The 13,923-nt window shown below is 50.0% G+C and overlaps 1 protein-coding gene across 1 annotated transcript in view; it reads left to right on the top strand.

Moving 5' to 3' along the window:
- The first annotated feature begins 2,527 nt into the window (after positions 1-2,527).
- The window catches only part of taf1b (TATA box binding protein (Tbp)-associated factor, RNA polymerase I, B), a 30,554-nt gene continuing 19,158 nt past the window's right edge, over positions 2,528-13,923 (top strand). Inside the window, exons 1-3 of the mRNA XM_061746398.1 lie at positions 2,528-2,664; positions 7,547-7,645; positions 10,739-10,826. Coding sequence (XP_061602382.1) covers positions 2,647-2,664; positions 7,547-7,645; positions 10,739-10,826 — 205 coding nt within the window. The 5' untranslated portion in view covers positions 2,528-2,646. The remainder of the gene's footprint in view (positions 2,665-7,546; positions 7,646-10,738; positions 10,827-13,923) is intronic.

Raw genomic sequence — 13,923 nt, 5'->3', positions numbered from 1 at the left:
TTCTGCGTGTGACGTCAAAGTCGCATTAATTCCGACCTGGCTGTTCACACTGAGGTCTCATTTCAAAACATCAGACCTGTATCCGATTTAAAACCACATATGGAAGCGACCTGAATCTGATTTGAAAAGATCAGATTCCATGTGACTTTTCCATGTGCTGTTCACACTGTCATAAACAAATCAGATCTGAGTCACATATGAGCAAAAAATCGGATTTGGGTCACTTGGGAACTGCAGTGTGAACGTAGCACTCTTCACTATAAAACAGACAGAGATGTTGAAAAAAAATAATCTAAAGACTTGAAGAGAGGCTTTTCTTTTGAAATTCCCTCTTCCGTTTTGGTGTGCGTTGCCGCGAGCTTTGGGCTGGTGAGCGGAGCGTGTTGTCCGAGCTCGCTCCACTACAGCTCCACTACAGCTCCACTCAGTCTGCGCGTCATTGTTGCAGCGGTTTAAAAGTGATTGTTTGAAAAGTTTCAGTAAAAGAAGAGCAGATGAGATCACTGAGCCGGCCGCGCCGCTGCTGTTACGTAAGCGAGTAGCGGAAACATCTGGCGCTCTATTTATAACCTCTGATCTCATCCAAATCCGCTTTTATAGCACAGAATAATCTCTGATGCGGACGTCACCGAGGTCCACTACAGGAGTGGACATCCGAGGTGGCTAGATACAAATAAAAGATGACGTTAAATTAAGTTACTTTCAATTCAATCAAATGTTTAACCATGTTTAGATAAAAAGCTTTTCCGCAGAACCACCTCAGACCTGTCACTGTCAAGCACGGCGGTGGAGGGATGATGGTCTGGACCTGGATGATGATCCGTCATTAATAGCCCATGGACAAAGATGGTTATTATTATTATTATTATTATTATTATTATTATTATATATAGTATATTAGTATAGGTATATTAGTATAGGTATCGGATAGGTGAATGGATGAATGAATGGGATGCCTGGGTCTGGGGCCCTCCGTTGTCGGGCCTGCACGGGTGTCGCCTTGTTGGGGGGTTCCCTCTCTCCGGGCCGGTCTCCGGTCCCCCCTGCTGCCTCCACGGCGGGGCGCCCCTCTGATCTTGGAGGGCCACTTTCGTGGGGGCGGGTGCACCTGCCCGCGTCGGCGGCCGGGGCGGCTCTGTCTCTCCGGGCAGGCTGGCCCCCTGCCGGGTGGGGGTCGTTGGCCTGGAGTGTGAGGGCCTCCTGGCCGCGTGGCCGGGGATTGCCTGGGTCGCGGTCCGCCGCCGCGGGATCCCTGGCTGCTTCTTCCCGCGCCGTGGGGGCCCCTCGGCCGCCGCCGGGGAGGGGGGGGGGGGGCCTCGCAGGCGGTGGGTTGCCTCCCTCCTACTTCTCCCCTCTGTGGGGTTGCTGGTGGCCTGGGTTCCAGGTGCTTTGTTTGGTTTATCACACACACACACACACACACACACACACACACACACACACACACACACACACACACACACACACACACACACACACACACACACACACACACACACACACACACACACACACACACACACACACACACACACACACACATATAGCCACTCAGTCATATACATATACACACACATACACAGCCACACATACATATACAACATATACAGAAAATTACATTTTAGATGCTGCTGCATATTCTGGTTTAGACTCATGTACAGGAAATCTGTCAATGTTTCACTATATTGTCTTTGGTATCATTTTAAAGGAGACCTTTTTAAGCATTCATTGAAGCTAAGATGTGAATCTTTCTGACCAACATAGATGTCACTGCAGCTCTTTAAATTATAAACAACACACATTTTTACACAATTTTCGCCTAAATGATATACTATCTTTTATCCCTGTGTCATCTAGGAACAACAGAGACACAAAATACAAAAACTGGAATACTCACAGGACCCATTTAAAATGATACCAAAGACAATATAGTGAAACATTGACAGATTTCCTGTACATGAGTCTAAACCAGGATATGCAGCAGCATCTAAAATGTAATTTTCTGAAGGGGGTGGTAAGTTCATGAGCTGTTAAATATGATCCAGCTGCCACTCAGGAAGGTTATTATACCATAGGATGAGAACTGCCTATTCTTTCTTTCACTTATCCCATGTATGTGCTTTTCATTTACCTGTCTCTTAATTTTCCTATTTTACTTATTCATTTTATGCATATGTGCTGCGCAGCGCTTTCTATTGATTTGGGGTGTTTTTTTTTTTTTTTTTCTTTTAATTTTATTTTTATGTTTTGTTGTATTTCATTTTGTTCTGTTCTAATGTTTGTACCTATAAATTTGAAAAACCAATAAAAAGAGTATTAAAAAAAAAAGGAAGGTTATCATACCAAAATATCATCTACAGACATGGATATTTTCAAAAATGATAAGCAACTTTTGTCACATTGAGTGGTGCTGCTGATATCTGGTCCCATTACAAAAAAGTACAAAAAAGTACTTGACTTTGATTGGCGGGGTAAGAAGTTGTAGTACTGGTCCAGGCCTGCAGGCGGCGGTGCCGGGTCCTGTAGTCGCCTCAGATCGAGGAAGAGGAGGATGAAACTAAATAATGAAACTTTAACCCCCTGCAGTCCCATGTGCTGTCTGGGAACACGGATTTAAAGTACCATCGTTGGTGGTTTTCAGTCACGATGGACGAGGAAGACACGGTAATTCTAAACCCACGTTTGTGTTTTCCACACAGGGAAGTCTGACGCCGAACTCCGTTCACCATGTGCGGGTTTGGAAACACTTCCTTCAGGGCTGATCCTGTCGCGTTTACTTAAAGCGTTTTAATAAACCTTGCTCAATCTGCAACGACTGGTCCAACTATCGGCTCAGACTGAGTACCTGTGAACCTCAAGAAAAACGCATTAATATAGAAGACAACGTGGCAGTTGTGACACAGGACAATGCGTGGAAATGGGAAAGTGCGACATTTAGGGGAACTCTTTCAGCAGGGGAATAATAATCATGGAACTGAATCTTACTGTATTACCAGGGGGGTGGCCAGGGGTGGCCATGGCCCCCCCTACAAATTTGCTGGCCACCCCACTTGCCTCAAAAAAAACAAAAAAGAAAAACACTTGCCGGTCACATAGATTCTATTGTCAGTTTCTTTAATTATTTCTGAGCCTAATAATAATTAAAAAATGAATAAATAAAATATATAAAATAAAGATATATATATATAAAATAAATATATATGATATATATTATATATGAAAAATGGCATAGGTTTTTACCAACATCGTATTAACCATTAATATATATATATGCAGACAAGTTAGAAAGTAAAAAAAAAAAAAGTATTTCTGAGCCTGTATACTACAACAGTATAATAAAATCCTGTAATGATGGCTTTTAGTTTTAGTTCCACCCCAAGAATTGAAGTGGCCCCCTCTGGCCCCCCCTAGGAAACATTTTTGGAGACGCCCCTGTGTATTACCCGTAACGTGCTTTGGTGAAACACCTTGTGTTGTTTTTACTATTCTTGGCAGAACCCGGGTTCATCTCAGCTCCACCCTTCCCTCATTTACGCCTACAGGACTGTGTCAGAAAATTAGAATATTGTGATAAATTTCTTTATTTTCTGTAATGCAATTTAAAAAAAAAAAAAAAAAAAAAAAAAAGTCGTACATTCTGGATTCATTACAAATCAACTGAAATATTGCAAGCCTTTTATTATTTTAATATTGCTGATTATGGTTTAAAGTTTAAGATTAAGATTCCCAGAATATTCAATTTTTTTTAGATAGGATATTTGAGTTTTCTTAAACTGTAAGCCATGATCAGCAATATTAAAATAATAAAAGGCTTGCAATATTTAGGTTGATTTGTAATGAATCCAGAATGTATGACATTTTTGTTTTTGTAATTGCATTACAGAAAATCACAATATTCTAATTTTCTGAGACAATCCTGTAAAGAAGATGATTTTTTTTTCTCCAACATTATCTTTTATTTGGTTTTCAAAATCCTTCCAATGATACACACAAATACTGTAAGAGAGCTCTTCCATAAAAGGAAACGTCAAGGGCAGCTGAATTATTGTCCAGCATTCCAATCATATTTCCTTACAGTGTCATAAAGCAACATTCAGTTTAGTTTTATATGAGAAAAGGAAAGAGGAAAAAGAAAAAAAGAAATAAAACCCCAAACAAAGTAAGAAAGTAACAACAATCAATTTCTCTCTTTTTCAAGGGTTAGTCCAAATTATTTCCCCATTGTGCATAGTTCAGAAATACAAACTCGAAAGTACAATTCACACAGAATAAAGAAATCAAGTTTCAAAAGAGAGGAAATGATTTTAGAACCCTGTAGAGGATCGCTGGTAGCTACGCCTCATCCACCCCCCACACCACTTAAATCTCCATGTATTCCATAAAAGGACCCCAAATAATGATAGTTTGCCCTTTATAATGTAAGTATGTTTTTCCATAGGTATGAAGATGATTTTAAAACTTCTGAGGGGAATCTGAAATTTGGGATAAAGATGGAAACGCTGGACAATCGTGTTGTGATCAAAGGGCCACGTTAATAAAGTGTTCTGGGGCCTCATGTACAAAGACTTGCGTGGATTTCCTACTGAAACATGGCGTACGCTTAAATCCAGAAAACGTCCTACGCACAAAGAAATCCAGATGTATGAAACTGTGTAGGCATGAATCCAAGCACATTTCCTTTGTACATCCCAATCAACGTGGAACTGAGCGCACATGTAGGAGTACCAGACTCCTCCCTGTCCACGCCCCCATTTAAATATGCAAATGTATTTAAATAGGCCCTCGAGGGCCGGTTTCCCTGTTTAATTGCACCATGATACAAGGAGCTGTGTCATCAACAGAACTATCCAGACTTTGATGACAAGCTGGTGATGATCATTAATTAGAATCAGGTGTGTTAAAGCAGTGAAACATCTAAAACATGCAGGACACCGGACCTTCTGGGATTCAGTTTGACACCTGTGACATATTTGTATTTTTTTTTTTTTATATTCTTTATTTCATTCAAAAAAGTAAAATAATTAAATACAAATACAAATGTTCTTAACTCGTGAATGAAAAGCAAGCAGAAAGTAGAAGAATCTTATCTGATCTGCCCCTTTTTCCAAGAAATTACTTCACAAATAACATAAATTAATCATATAATCTGTACATTAATGGAATGAAAATGCTTCCTGTTAACGTACACATATTCATCCAGTGATGGTGCTTTTATAGCAATGTTTGTGCAGTCGATAGCTCCGATTACATTAGGAAAACCGGCTAAATATTCTTTCTCTTCTTACTGCGCCATTTGTGATATCTTCTAACACTGCCAAAGCTGCCATTGTTGTTAACGGTATTTCTGCACCACTTTGCTTTTATATCCACTAGGGCTGCAACTAACGACTATTTTAATAGTCGACTAGTCACCGACTATTGAAACGATTAGTCGACTAATCGGATAATTAGTAATTTTTTCTTAAATTTAGTATGTCACTTTAATTATGTGGCAAATGATAATAAACACGAGAAAAATGGGTACTTCAATGAAAAATACAGGACTGTCTCAGAATATTTGAATATTGTGATAAAGTCCTTTATTTTCTGTAATGCAAAATGTCATACATTCTGGATTCATTACAAATCAACTGAAATATTGCAAGCCTTTTATTATTTTAATATTGCTGATCATAGCTTACAGTTTAAGAACAAATATCCTATCTCAAAAAATTAGAATATTCTGGGAATCCTAATCTTAAACTGTAAGCTATGATCAGCAATATTAAAATAATAAAAGGCTTGCAATATTTCAGTTGATTTGTAATGAATCCAGAATGTATGACATTTTTGTTGTTTTAATCGCATTACAGAACATAAAGAAATAAAGAACACAATATTCTAATTTTCTGAGACAGTCCTGTAGATAATTTATTCAACTTTATTGCTGTTCATACAAAAAGTTAAGAAAATGTCCTATTTAAAACCAAGGACAGGCAGTGATCAGTCAGACATAAATCCATGAATGAATAAACATCTATCCATTATTTTTCATTTTTTAAGGACAGGCAAATGTGTTATATAAAAAATAAAATAAAACGTCTCATATTTTTTCTGTATCAAGTGGGTGAAATGGGTTCTGGATGGGAGGACATGATCTGGGTTGAACTGGTGTTGTTGAAACCCGTCACTCAGACCCGACGTGCTTTCTCTTCAAATGCTTGTGCTCCCGTGATAAGCAAGGTCTGCTTTGCAAACCTTGCAAGTCATCTTTTTATTTACCGTATCGAGGCTAAAAGGCTCCAAAACTTAAGAAGTTTTGTTACATGCAGCGGCTCTACAGGACGGGACGCCGTCATTCTGTTTACCCGCTACCGCTCGGCAGAGACGCTATCGCGCATGCGCGACTCTCGGCAGAGAACGTGAGACGCCTCACTCCGTTGGAAAAACACGTCTGGCGACTATTGTCGACAATGGAATTCATTGTCGACAATTTTGATGATCGATTTTTGTCGACAACGTCGACGAATCGTTGCAGCCCTAATATCCACTCGTGTAATTGCAGACAGTTGAATGTGTTAATTGTTCATCAGTGTGTCTCTGATGTGCACATCACTCTGAGGGCTAATTGTTTTCACATTATTAACAGTTTCCCAGCATCACCACTAAGGCCCCGTTTCCACGGAGCAAAAACGGAGGCGTTTTCATGCGTTTTGGTCGTTCGTTTACACGAAAACGAAGCTCAAAGCCCCCAAAAACGATCATTTCTGAAAACTCTGGCCAAAGTGAAGATTTTCAAAAACTCTGTTTTCACGTTTGCTTCTAAACAGAGAAAACGGAGGAAAACGGAGATTTACGTCACATTATGCGACAGAAACGTCACCAGCAGCGTCATGTGTGCGACCTGTGTTTACAATTTGTTTGGCCACCGTCAATATTTTCTTTTATTTTACCTGTTTTAAATTCTCTCGTTCCGTCTTGGAAGTAAAGCCTGAATTATGGTCCCGCGTTAAATCGACGCAGAGCCTACGGCGTAAGGTACGCGGCGATGCGCGCCGTACGGTGTGCGTCGCCGCATATTTTTCCTGCAAAAATATATAATAGTAGTCGGTTAATAAAAAAAACGACCGTCCACAAAGAAATAAAATCGGCAAATGCATTCTAGAAAACTAAAAAAATTTCAAACTGCTCTATTTGTGGAATAACGATGGATTTGTAGAAGAAATATATTATGGGATATGCAGCGATTCATAGCAATTATTTATGCCTTCCTTTTTAGTAAATTAACATTTCGTTTTTTTTGCGTTGAAAACTTCTCGCGGGCCGCACATTTGACACCCCTGCTCTACAGTCTGTGGCTCTGGTCTGGGTCTGTGATGTCACAGAACCCTGAGATTAGAGCAGCTCACTGATTCCTGTCTCAGTGTTTTCATCTCAGTTTCTGATCTAAACCAAACTTAAAACGTCACAAAAACGTGTGAGATTCTTATTACCTTGAAATGCTCAGTTTCTGATCAAACGTGTGTGTGTGTGTGTGTGTGTGTGTGTGTGTGTGTGTGTGTGTCAGGCTGGGTTCCGGGAGCCCTGCACCGAGTGTGCGGCGGTGGACTGGGGCGTCTCAGAGGAAGGTCGCTTCTTCTGCAGATCCTGCCACAACGTGATCGAGGTGAGAGGAAACCACTCACAACCCGCACCAACAGACAGATGTAGTGGCTCTGGATCACCATGGTAACGCAACCTGCTCCGGGGCAGATGAAGTCCAGAGGTTCAGATTTGATATCCAGATTGTTTTCATGGTGGTGCCTCACTCTGCGTTCACACTGAAAGTGTCAGAAATCTCCCGACGCCAGCATCTCGCTGTTTGGTGCGTTCACACTGAAAGCTGCATGTACTGTCGACGGCTGCAGGGGGCGGGGCTAAAGCAGCAGTGGGCGGGACTAAAGCTGCAGCGGGCGGGGCTAACGCTGCAGTGGGCGGGACCAGAGCTGCAGTGGGCGGGGCCATAGCAGCAGGGGCGGGGCTAAAGCTGCAGTGGGCGGGGCCAGAGCAGCAGTGGGCGGGGCCAGAGCTGCAGTGGGCGGGACTAAAGCTGCAGTGGGCGGGGCCAGAGCAGCAGGGGCGGGGCTAAAGCTGCAGTGGGCGGGGCTAAAGCCGTAATGGGCGGGGCTAACGCTGCAGTGGGCGGAGCTAAAGCTGCAGTGGGCGGGGTCAGAGCTGCAGTGGGCGGAGCTAAAGCTGCAGTGGGCGGGGCTAAAGCTGCAGTGGGCGGGGCTAAAGCTGCAGTGAGTGGGGCTAAAGCTGCAGTGGGCGGAGCTAAAGCTGCAGTGGGCGGGGCTAAAGCTGCAGTGGGCGGAGCTAAAGCTGCAGTGGGCGGGGTCAGAGCTGCAGTGGGCGGGGCTAACGCTGCAGTGGGCGGAGCTAAAGCTGCAGTGGGCGGGGCTAAAGCTGCAGTGGGCGGAGCTAAAGCTGCAGTGGGCGGGGTCAGAGCTGCAGTGGGCGGGGCTAACGCTGCAGTGGGCGGAGCTAAAGCTGCAGTGGGCGGGGCTAAAGCTGCAGTGAGTGGGGCTAAAGCTGCAGTGGGCGGAGCTAAAGCCGCAATGGGCGGGCTAACGCGGCAGTGGGCGGGGCTAAAGCCGCAGTGGGCGGGGCTAAAGCCGCAATGGGCGGGCTAACGCGGCAGTGGGCGGGGCTAAAGCCGCAGTGGGCGGGGCTAAAGCCGCAGTGGGCGGGGCTAAAGCCGCAATGGGCGGGGCTAACGCTGCAGTGGGCGGAGCTAAAGCTGCAGTGGGCGGAGCTAAAGCTGCAGTGGGCGGGGCTAAAGCTGCAGTGAGTGGGGCTAAAGCTGCAGTGGGCGGAGCTAAAGCTGCAGTGGGCGGGGTCAGAGCTGCAGTGGGCGGGGCTAACGCTGCAGTGGGCGGAGCTAAAGCTGCAGTGGGCGGGGCTAAAGCTGCAGTGAGTGGGGCTAAAGCTGCAGTGGGCGGAGCTAAAGCCGCAATGGGCGGGCTAACGCGGCAGTGGGCGGGGCTAAAGCCGCAGTGGGCGGGGCTAAAGCCGCAATGGGCGGGCTAACGCGGCAGTGGGCGGGGCTAAAGCCGCAGTGGGCGGGGCTAAAGCCGCAATGGGCGGGGCTAACGCTGCAGTGGGCGGAGCTAAAGCTGCTGCAGAACTGGAGGGAACAGTGCGAACAGCCTACACATATAGCTGCACATCTACAGTTTCCTATTTCACCATAGATCACACTTTGGGACGCCTTCTTTATATTTTAGCGTTATTTCCGCGTAGATAAGAGTGAGTTTGATGCTCCTTAACAAGTTTGGTCCGCAGATCAACATCAACCGCCAGAGCCCTTGCTGCCGGTCAGGCGAAGCTGCAGTCTGTCTGCGCTGATACTGACACACCGGGTCGGAGCAGATTTGGTCATGATGTTTAAACTGTGTTTTGTGATTAATAAGCACGGGTTTTAATTATTTTGCGTTGGATCAATGTAGCAAATAAAATCGTTGGGACCATCCAGCTCCTCAACCATCAGATACGTGTTTCACATGATCAGTTCAGGTAAAAACGGCAGTCAAACCAGCAAAAATGTCAGTTTTCTGGATGAAATAGATTAATTCCTGATAAAATAAGTGTGTTAGTGACAGCTCTGCTCCTGTACGCATGTGAGTGAGTGTACGTTTGTGTTTACATGAAAGTACAATCTGCATTGAGGTTCTCGCTTCAGGAATCCCGGTCTGTGATTGGACGCTGCCTCGGCGTCGCCGCTGCTCATTTGCATAAAGTTCAGATTTTTCAACTTCAAATTGACGCGCTGCTCCCGCCGGTCCCCCCGGTCCCCCCGCTCCTCGACGCGCGTTTTCATAGAAAATGAATGGCAGCCAGAGCTGCCTATGACGCCTGTGACGCTTTCAGTGTGAACGCAGGGTCAGATTGACTCCTGCGTTGAAAGATCGGGCAGTCCTGGGTGTTGTTGAGCAGTCAGGGTTCCAGGGTGGAGGGGCTGCAGGTGGAGGGTCCAGGGTGGAGGGGCTGCAGGTGGAAGTTCCAGGGTGGAGGGGCTGCAGGTGGAGGGTCCATGGTGGAGGGGCTGCAGGTGGAGGTTCCAGGGTGGAGGGGCTGCAGGTGGAGGTTCCAGGGTGGAGGGGCTGCAGGTGGAGGGTCCAGGGTGGAGGGGTTGCAGGTGGAGGTTCCAGGGTGGAGGGGCTGCAGGTGGAGGTTCCAGGGTGGAGGGGCTGCAGGTGGAAGTTCCAGGGTGGAGGGGCTGCAGGTGGAGGGTCCATGGTGGAGGGGCTGCAGGTGGAGGTTCCAGGGTGGAGGGGCTGCAGGTGGAGGTTCCAGGGTGGAGGGGCTGCAGGTGGAAGTTCCAGGGTGGAGGGGCTGCAGGTGGAGGGTCCATGGTGGAGGTTCCAGGGTGGAGGGGCTGCAGGTGGAGGGTCCATGGTGGAGGGGCTGCAGGTGGAGGTTCCAGGGTGGAGGGGCTGCAGGTGGAGGTTCCAGGGTGGAGGGGCTGCAGGTGGAGGGTCCAGGGTGGAGGGGCTGCAGGTGGAGGGTCCAGGGTGGAGGGGCTGCAGGTGGAGGTTCCAGGGTGGAGGGGCTGCAGGTGGAGGGTCCAGGGTGGCAACAATGCGGAGTTGGTTCCCTGTTGACCAAGTTTATGTCAGCAGGGGGTGCTGATCGCTGTGCACCTGTCCTCTCTGTCCTCACCTGTCCCCACCTGTCCTCTCTGTCCCCACCTGTGTGTTTGATCCTGTCTCCTCCTCAGAGGACCAAGGAGGTGGTGGACACGTCCTTCAACGTGACCTTCAGCAAGGTCACCAACATGAGGAGAGGACCCCGCAACAAGGAACCAGGTCAGTACAGACCTCCTCAGACCTCCTCGTCCCCCCTCAGACCTCCTAGTTCCTCCTCGTTCCCCCTCAGACCTCCTCAGACCTCCTCGTTCCTCCTCAGGCCTCCTCAGACCTCCTCAGACCTCCTCAGACCTCCTCAGACCTCCTCAGACCTCCTCAGACCTCCTCAGACCTCCTCAGACCTCCTCAGACCTCCTCAGACCTCCTCGTTCCCCCTCAGACCTCCTCAGACCTCCTCAGACCTCCTCAGACCTCCTCAGACCTCCTCAGACCTCCTCGTTCCCCCTCAGACCTCCTCAGACCTCCTCGTTCCTCCTCAGACCTCCTCGTTCCTCCTCAGACCTCCTCAGACCTCCTCAGACCTCCTCAGACCTCCTCAGACCTCCTCGTTCCTCGTTCCTCCTCAGACCTCCTCGTCCCCCCTCAGACCTCCTCGTCCCCCCTCAGACCTCCTCAGACCTCCTCAGGCCTCCTCAGACCTCCTCAGACCTCCTCAGACCTCCTCAGACCTCCTAGTTCCTCGTCCCCCCTCAGACCTCCTCAGACCTCCTCAGGCCTCCTCAGACCTCCTCAGACCTCCTCAGACCTCCTCAGGCCTCCTCAGACCTCCTCAGACCTCCTCGTTCCTCGTCCCCCCTCAGACCTCCTCGTCCCCCCTCAGACCTCCTCGTTCCTCCTCAGACCTCCTCAGACCTCCTCAGACCTCCTCAGACCTCCTCGTTCCTCGTTCCTCCTCAGACCTCCTCGTCCCCCCTCAGACCTCCTCGTCCCCCCTCAGACCTCCTCAGACCTCCTCAGGCCTCCTCAGACCTCCTCAGACCTCCTCGTTCCTCGTTCCTCCTCAGACCTCCTCGTCCCCCCTCAGACCTCCTCGTCCCCCCTCAGACCTCCTCAGACCTCCTCAGACCTCCTCAGACCTCCTCGTTCCCCCTCAGACCTCCTAGTTCCTCCTCAGACCTCCTAGTTCCCCCTCAGACCTCCTCAGACCTCCTCAGACCTCCTCGTTCCCCCTCAGACCTCCTCAGACCTCCTCGTTCCTCCTCAGGCCTCCTCAGACCTCCTCAGACCTCCTCAGACCTCCTCAGACCTCCTCAGACCTCCTCAGACCTCCTCGTTCCCCCTCAGACCTCCTCAGACCTCCTCGTTCCCCCTCAGACCTCCTCAGACCTCCTCGTTCCTCCTCAGGCCTCCTCAGACCTCCTCAGACCTCCTCAGACCTCCTCGTTCCTCGTTCCTCCTCAGACCTCCTCGTCCCCCCTCAGACCTCCTCGTCCCCCCTCAGACCTCCTCAGGCCTCCTCAGACCTCCTCGTCCCCCCTCAGACCTCCTCAGGCCTCCTCAGACCTCCTCGTTCCCCCTCAGACCTCCTAGTTCCCCCTCAGACCTCCTCAGACCTCCTCGTCCCCCCTCAGACCTCCTCAGGCCTCCTCAGACCTCCTCGTTCCCCCTCAGACCTCCTCGTTCCTCCTCAGGCCTCCTCAGACCTCCTCAGACCTCCTCAGACCTCCTCAGACCTCCTCAGGCCTCCTCAGACCTCCTAGTTCCCCCTCAGACCTCCTCAGACCTCCTCAGACCTCCTCGTTCCCCGTCAGACCTCCTCAGACCTCCTCGTCCCCCCTCAGGCCTCCTCGTCCCCCCTCAGACCTCCTCAGACCTCCTCAGACCTCCTCGTTCCCCCTCAGACCTCCTCAGACCTCCTCAGGCCTCCTCGTCCCCCCTCAGGCCTCCTCGTTCCCCGTCAGACCTCCTCAGACCTCCTCAGACCTCCTCAGACCTCCTCGTCCCCCCTCAGGCCTCCTCGTTCCCCGTCAGACCTCCTCAGACCTCCTCAGGCCTCCTCGTCCCCCCTCAGGCCTCCTCGTTCCCCCTCAGACCTCCTCAGACCTCCTCAGACCTCCTCGTTCCCCCTCAGACCTCCTCAGACCTCCTCAGACCTCCTCAGACCTCCTCAGACCTCCTCAGACCTCCTCGTTCCTCCTCAGACCTCCTCAGACCTCCTGGTTCCCCCTCAGGCCTCCTCGTTCCCCGTCAGACCTCCTCAGACCTCCTCAGACCTCCTCAGGCCTCCTCGTTCCTCCTCAGGCCTCCTCAGACCTCCTCAGACCTCCTCAGACCTCCTCAGACCTCCTCAGACCTCCTCGTTCCTCGTTCCTCCTCAGACCTCCTCGTCCCCCCTCAGACCTCCTCGTCCCCCCTCAGACCTCCTCAGACCTCCTCGTCCCCCCTCAGACCTCCTCAGACCTCCTCGTTCCTCCTCAGGCCTCCTCAGACCTCCTCGTTCCCCCTCAGACCTCCTAGTTCCTCCTCAGACCTCCTCAGACCTCCTCAGACCTCCTCGTTCCCCCTCAGACCTCCTAGTTCCCCCTCAGACCTCCTCAGACCTCCTCAGACCTCCTCGTTCCCCCTCAGACCTCCTCAGACCTCCTCGTTCCTCCTCAGACCTCCTCAGACCTCCTCGTTCCTCCTCAGACCTCCTCAGACCTCCTCAGACCTCCTCAGACCTCCTCAGACCTCCTCAGACCTCCTCGTTCCTCGTTCCTCCTCAGACCTCCTCGTCCCCCCTCAGACCTCCTCAGACCTCCTCAGGCCTCCTCAGACCTCCTCGTCCCCCCTCAGACCTCCTCAGACCTCCTCAGGCCTCCTCAGACCTCCTCGTTCCCCCTCAGACCTCCTAGTTCCTCCTCAGACCTCCTAGTTCCCCCTCAGACCTCCTCAGGCCTCCTCAGACCTCCTAGTTCCCCCTCAGACCTCCTCAGACCTCCTCAGACCTCCTCGTTCCCCGTCAGACCTCCTCAGACCTCCTCGTCCCCCCTCAGGCCTCCTCGTCCCCCCTCAGACCTCCTCAGACCTCCTCAGACCTCCTCGTTCCCCCTCAGACCTCCTCAGACCTCCTCAGGCCTCCTCGTCCCCCCTCAGGCCTCCTCGTTCCCCGTCAGACCTCCTCAGACCTCCTCAGACCTCCTCAGACCTCCTCGTCCCCCCTCAGGCCTCCTCGTTCCCCGTCAGACCTCCTCAGACCTCCTCAGGCCTCCTCGTCCCCCCTCAGGCCTCCTCGTTCCCCCTCAGACCTCCTCAGGCCTCCTCAGACCTCCTCGTT

Source organism: Cololabis saira, chromosome 18 (assembly GCF_033807715.1).
Source record: "Cololabis saira isolate AMF1-May2022 chromosome 18, fColSai1.1, whole genome shotgun sequence".
NCBI classification, from domain to species: Eukaryota; Metazoa; Chordata; class Actinopteri; order Beloniformes; family Belonidae; genus Cololabis; species Cololabis saira.
Note: the sequence above shows the minus strand (reverse complement) of the source record. Positions and strands in the feature narration are given on the sequence as shown.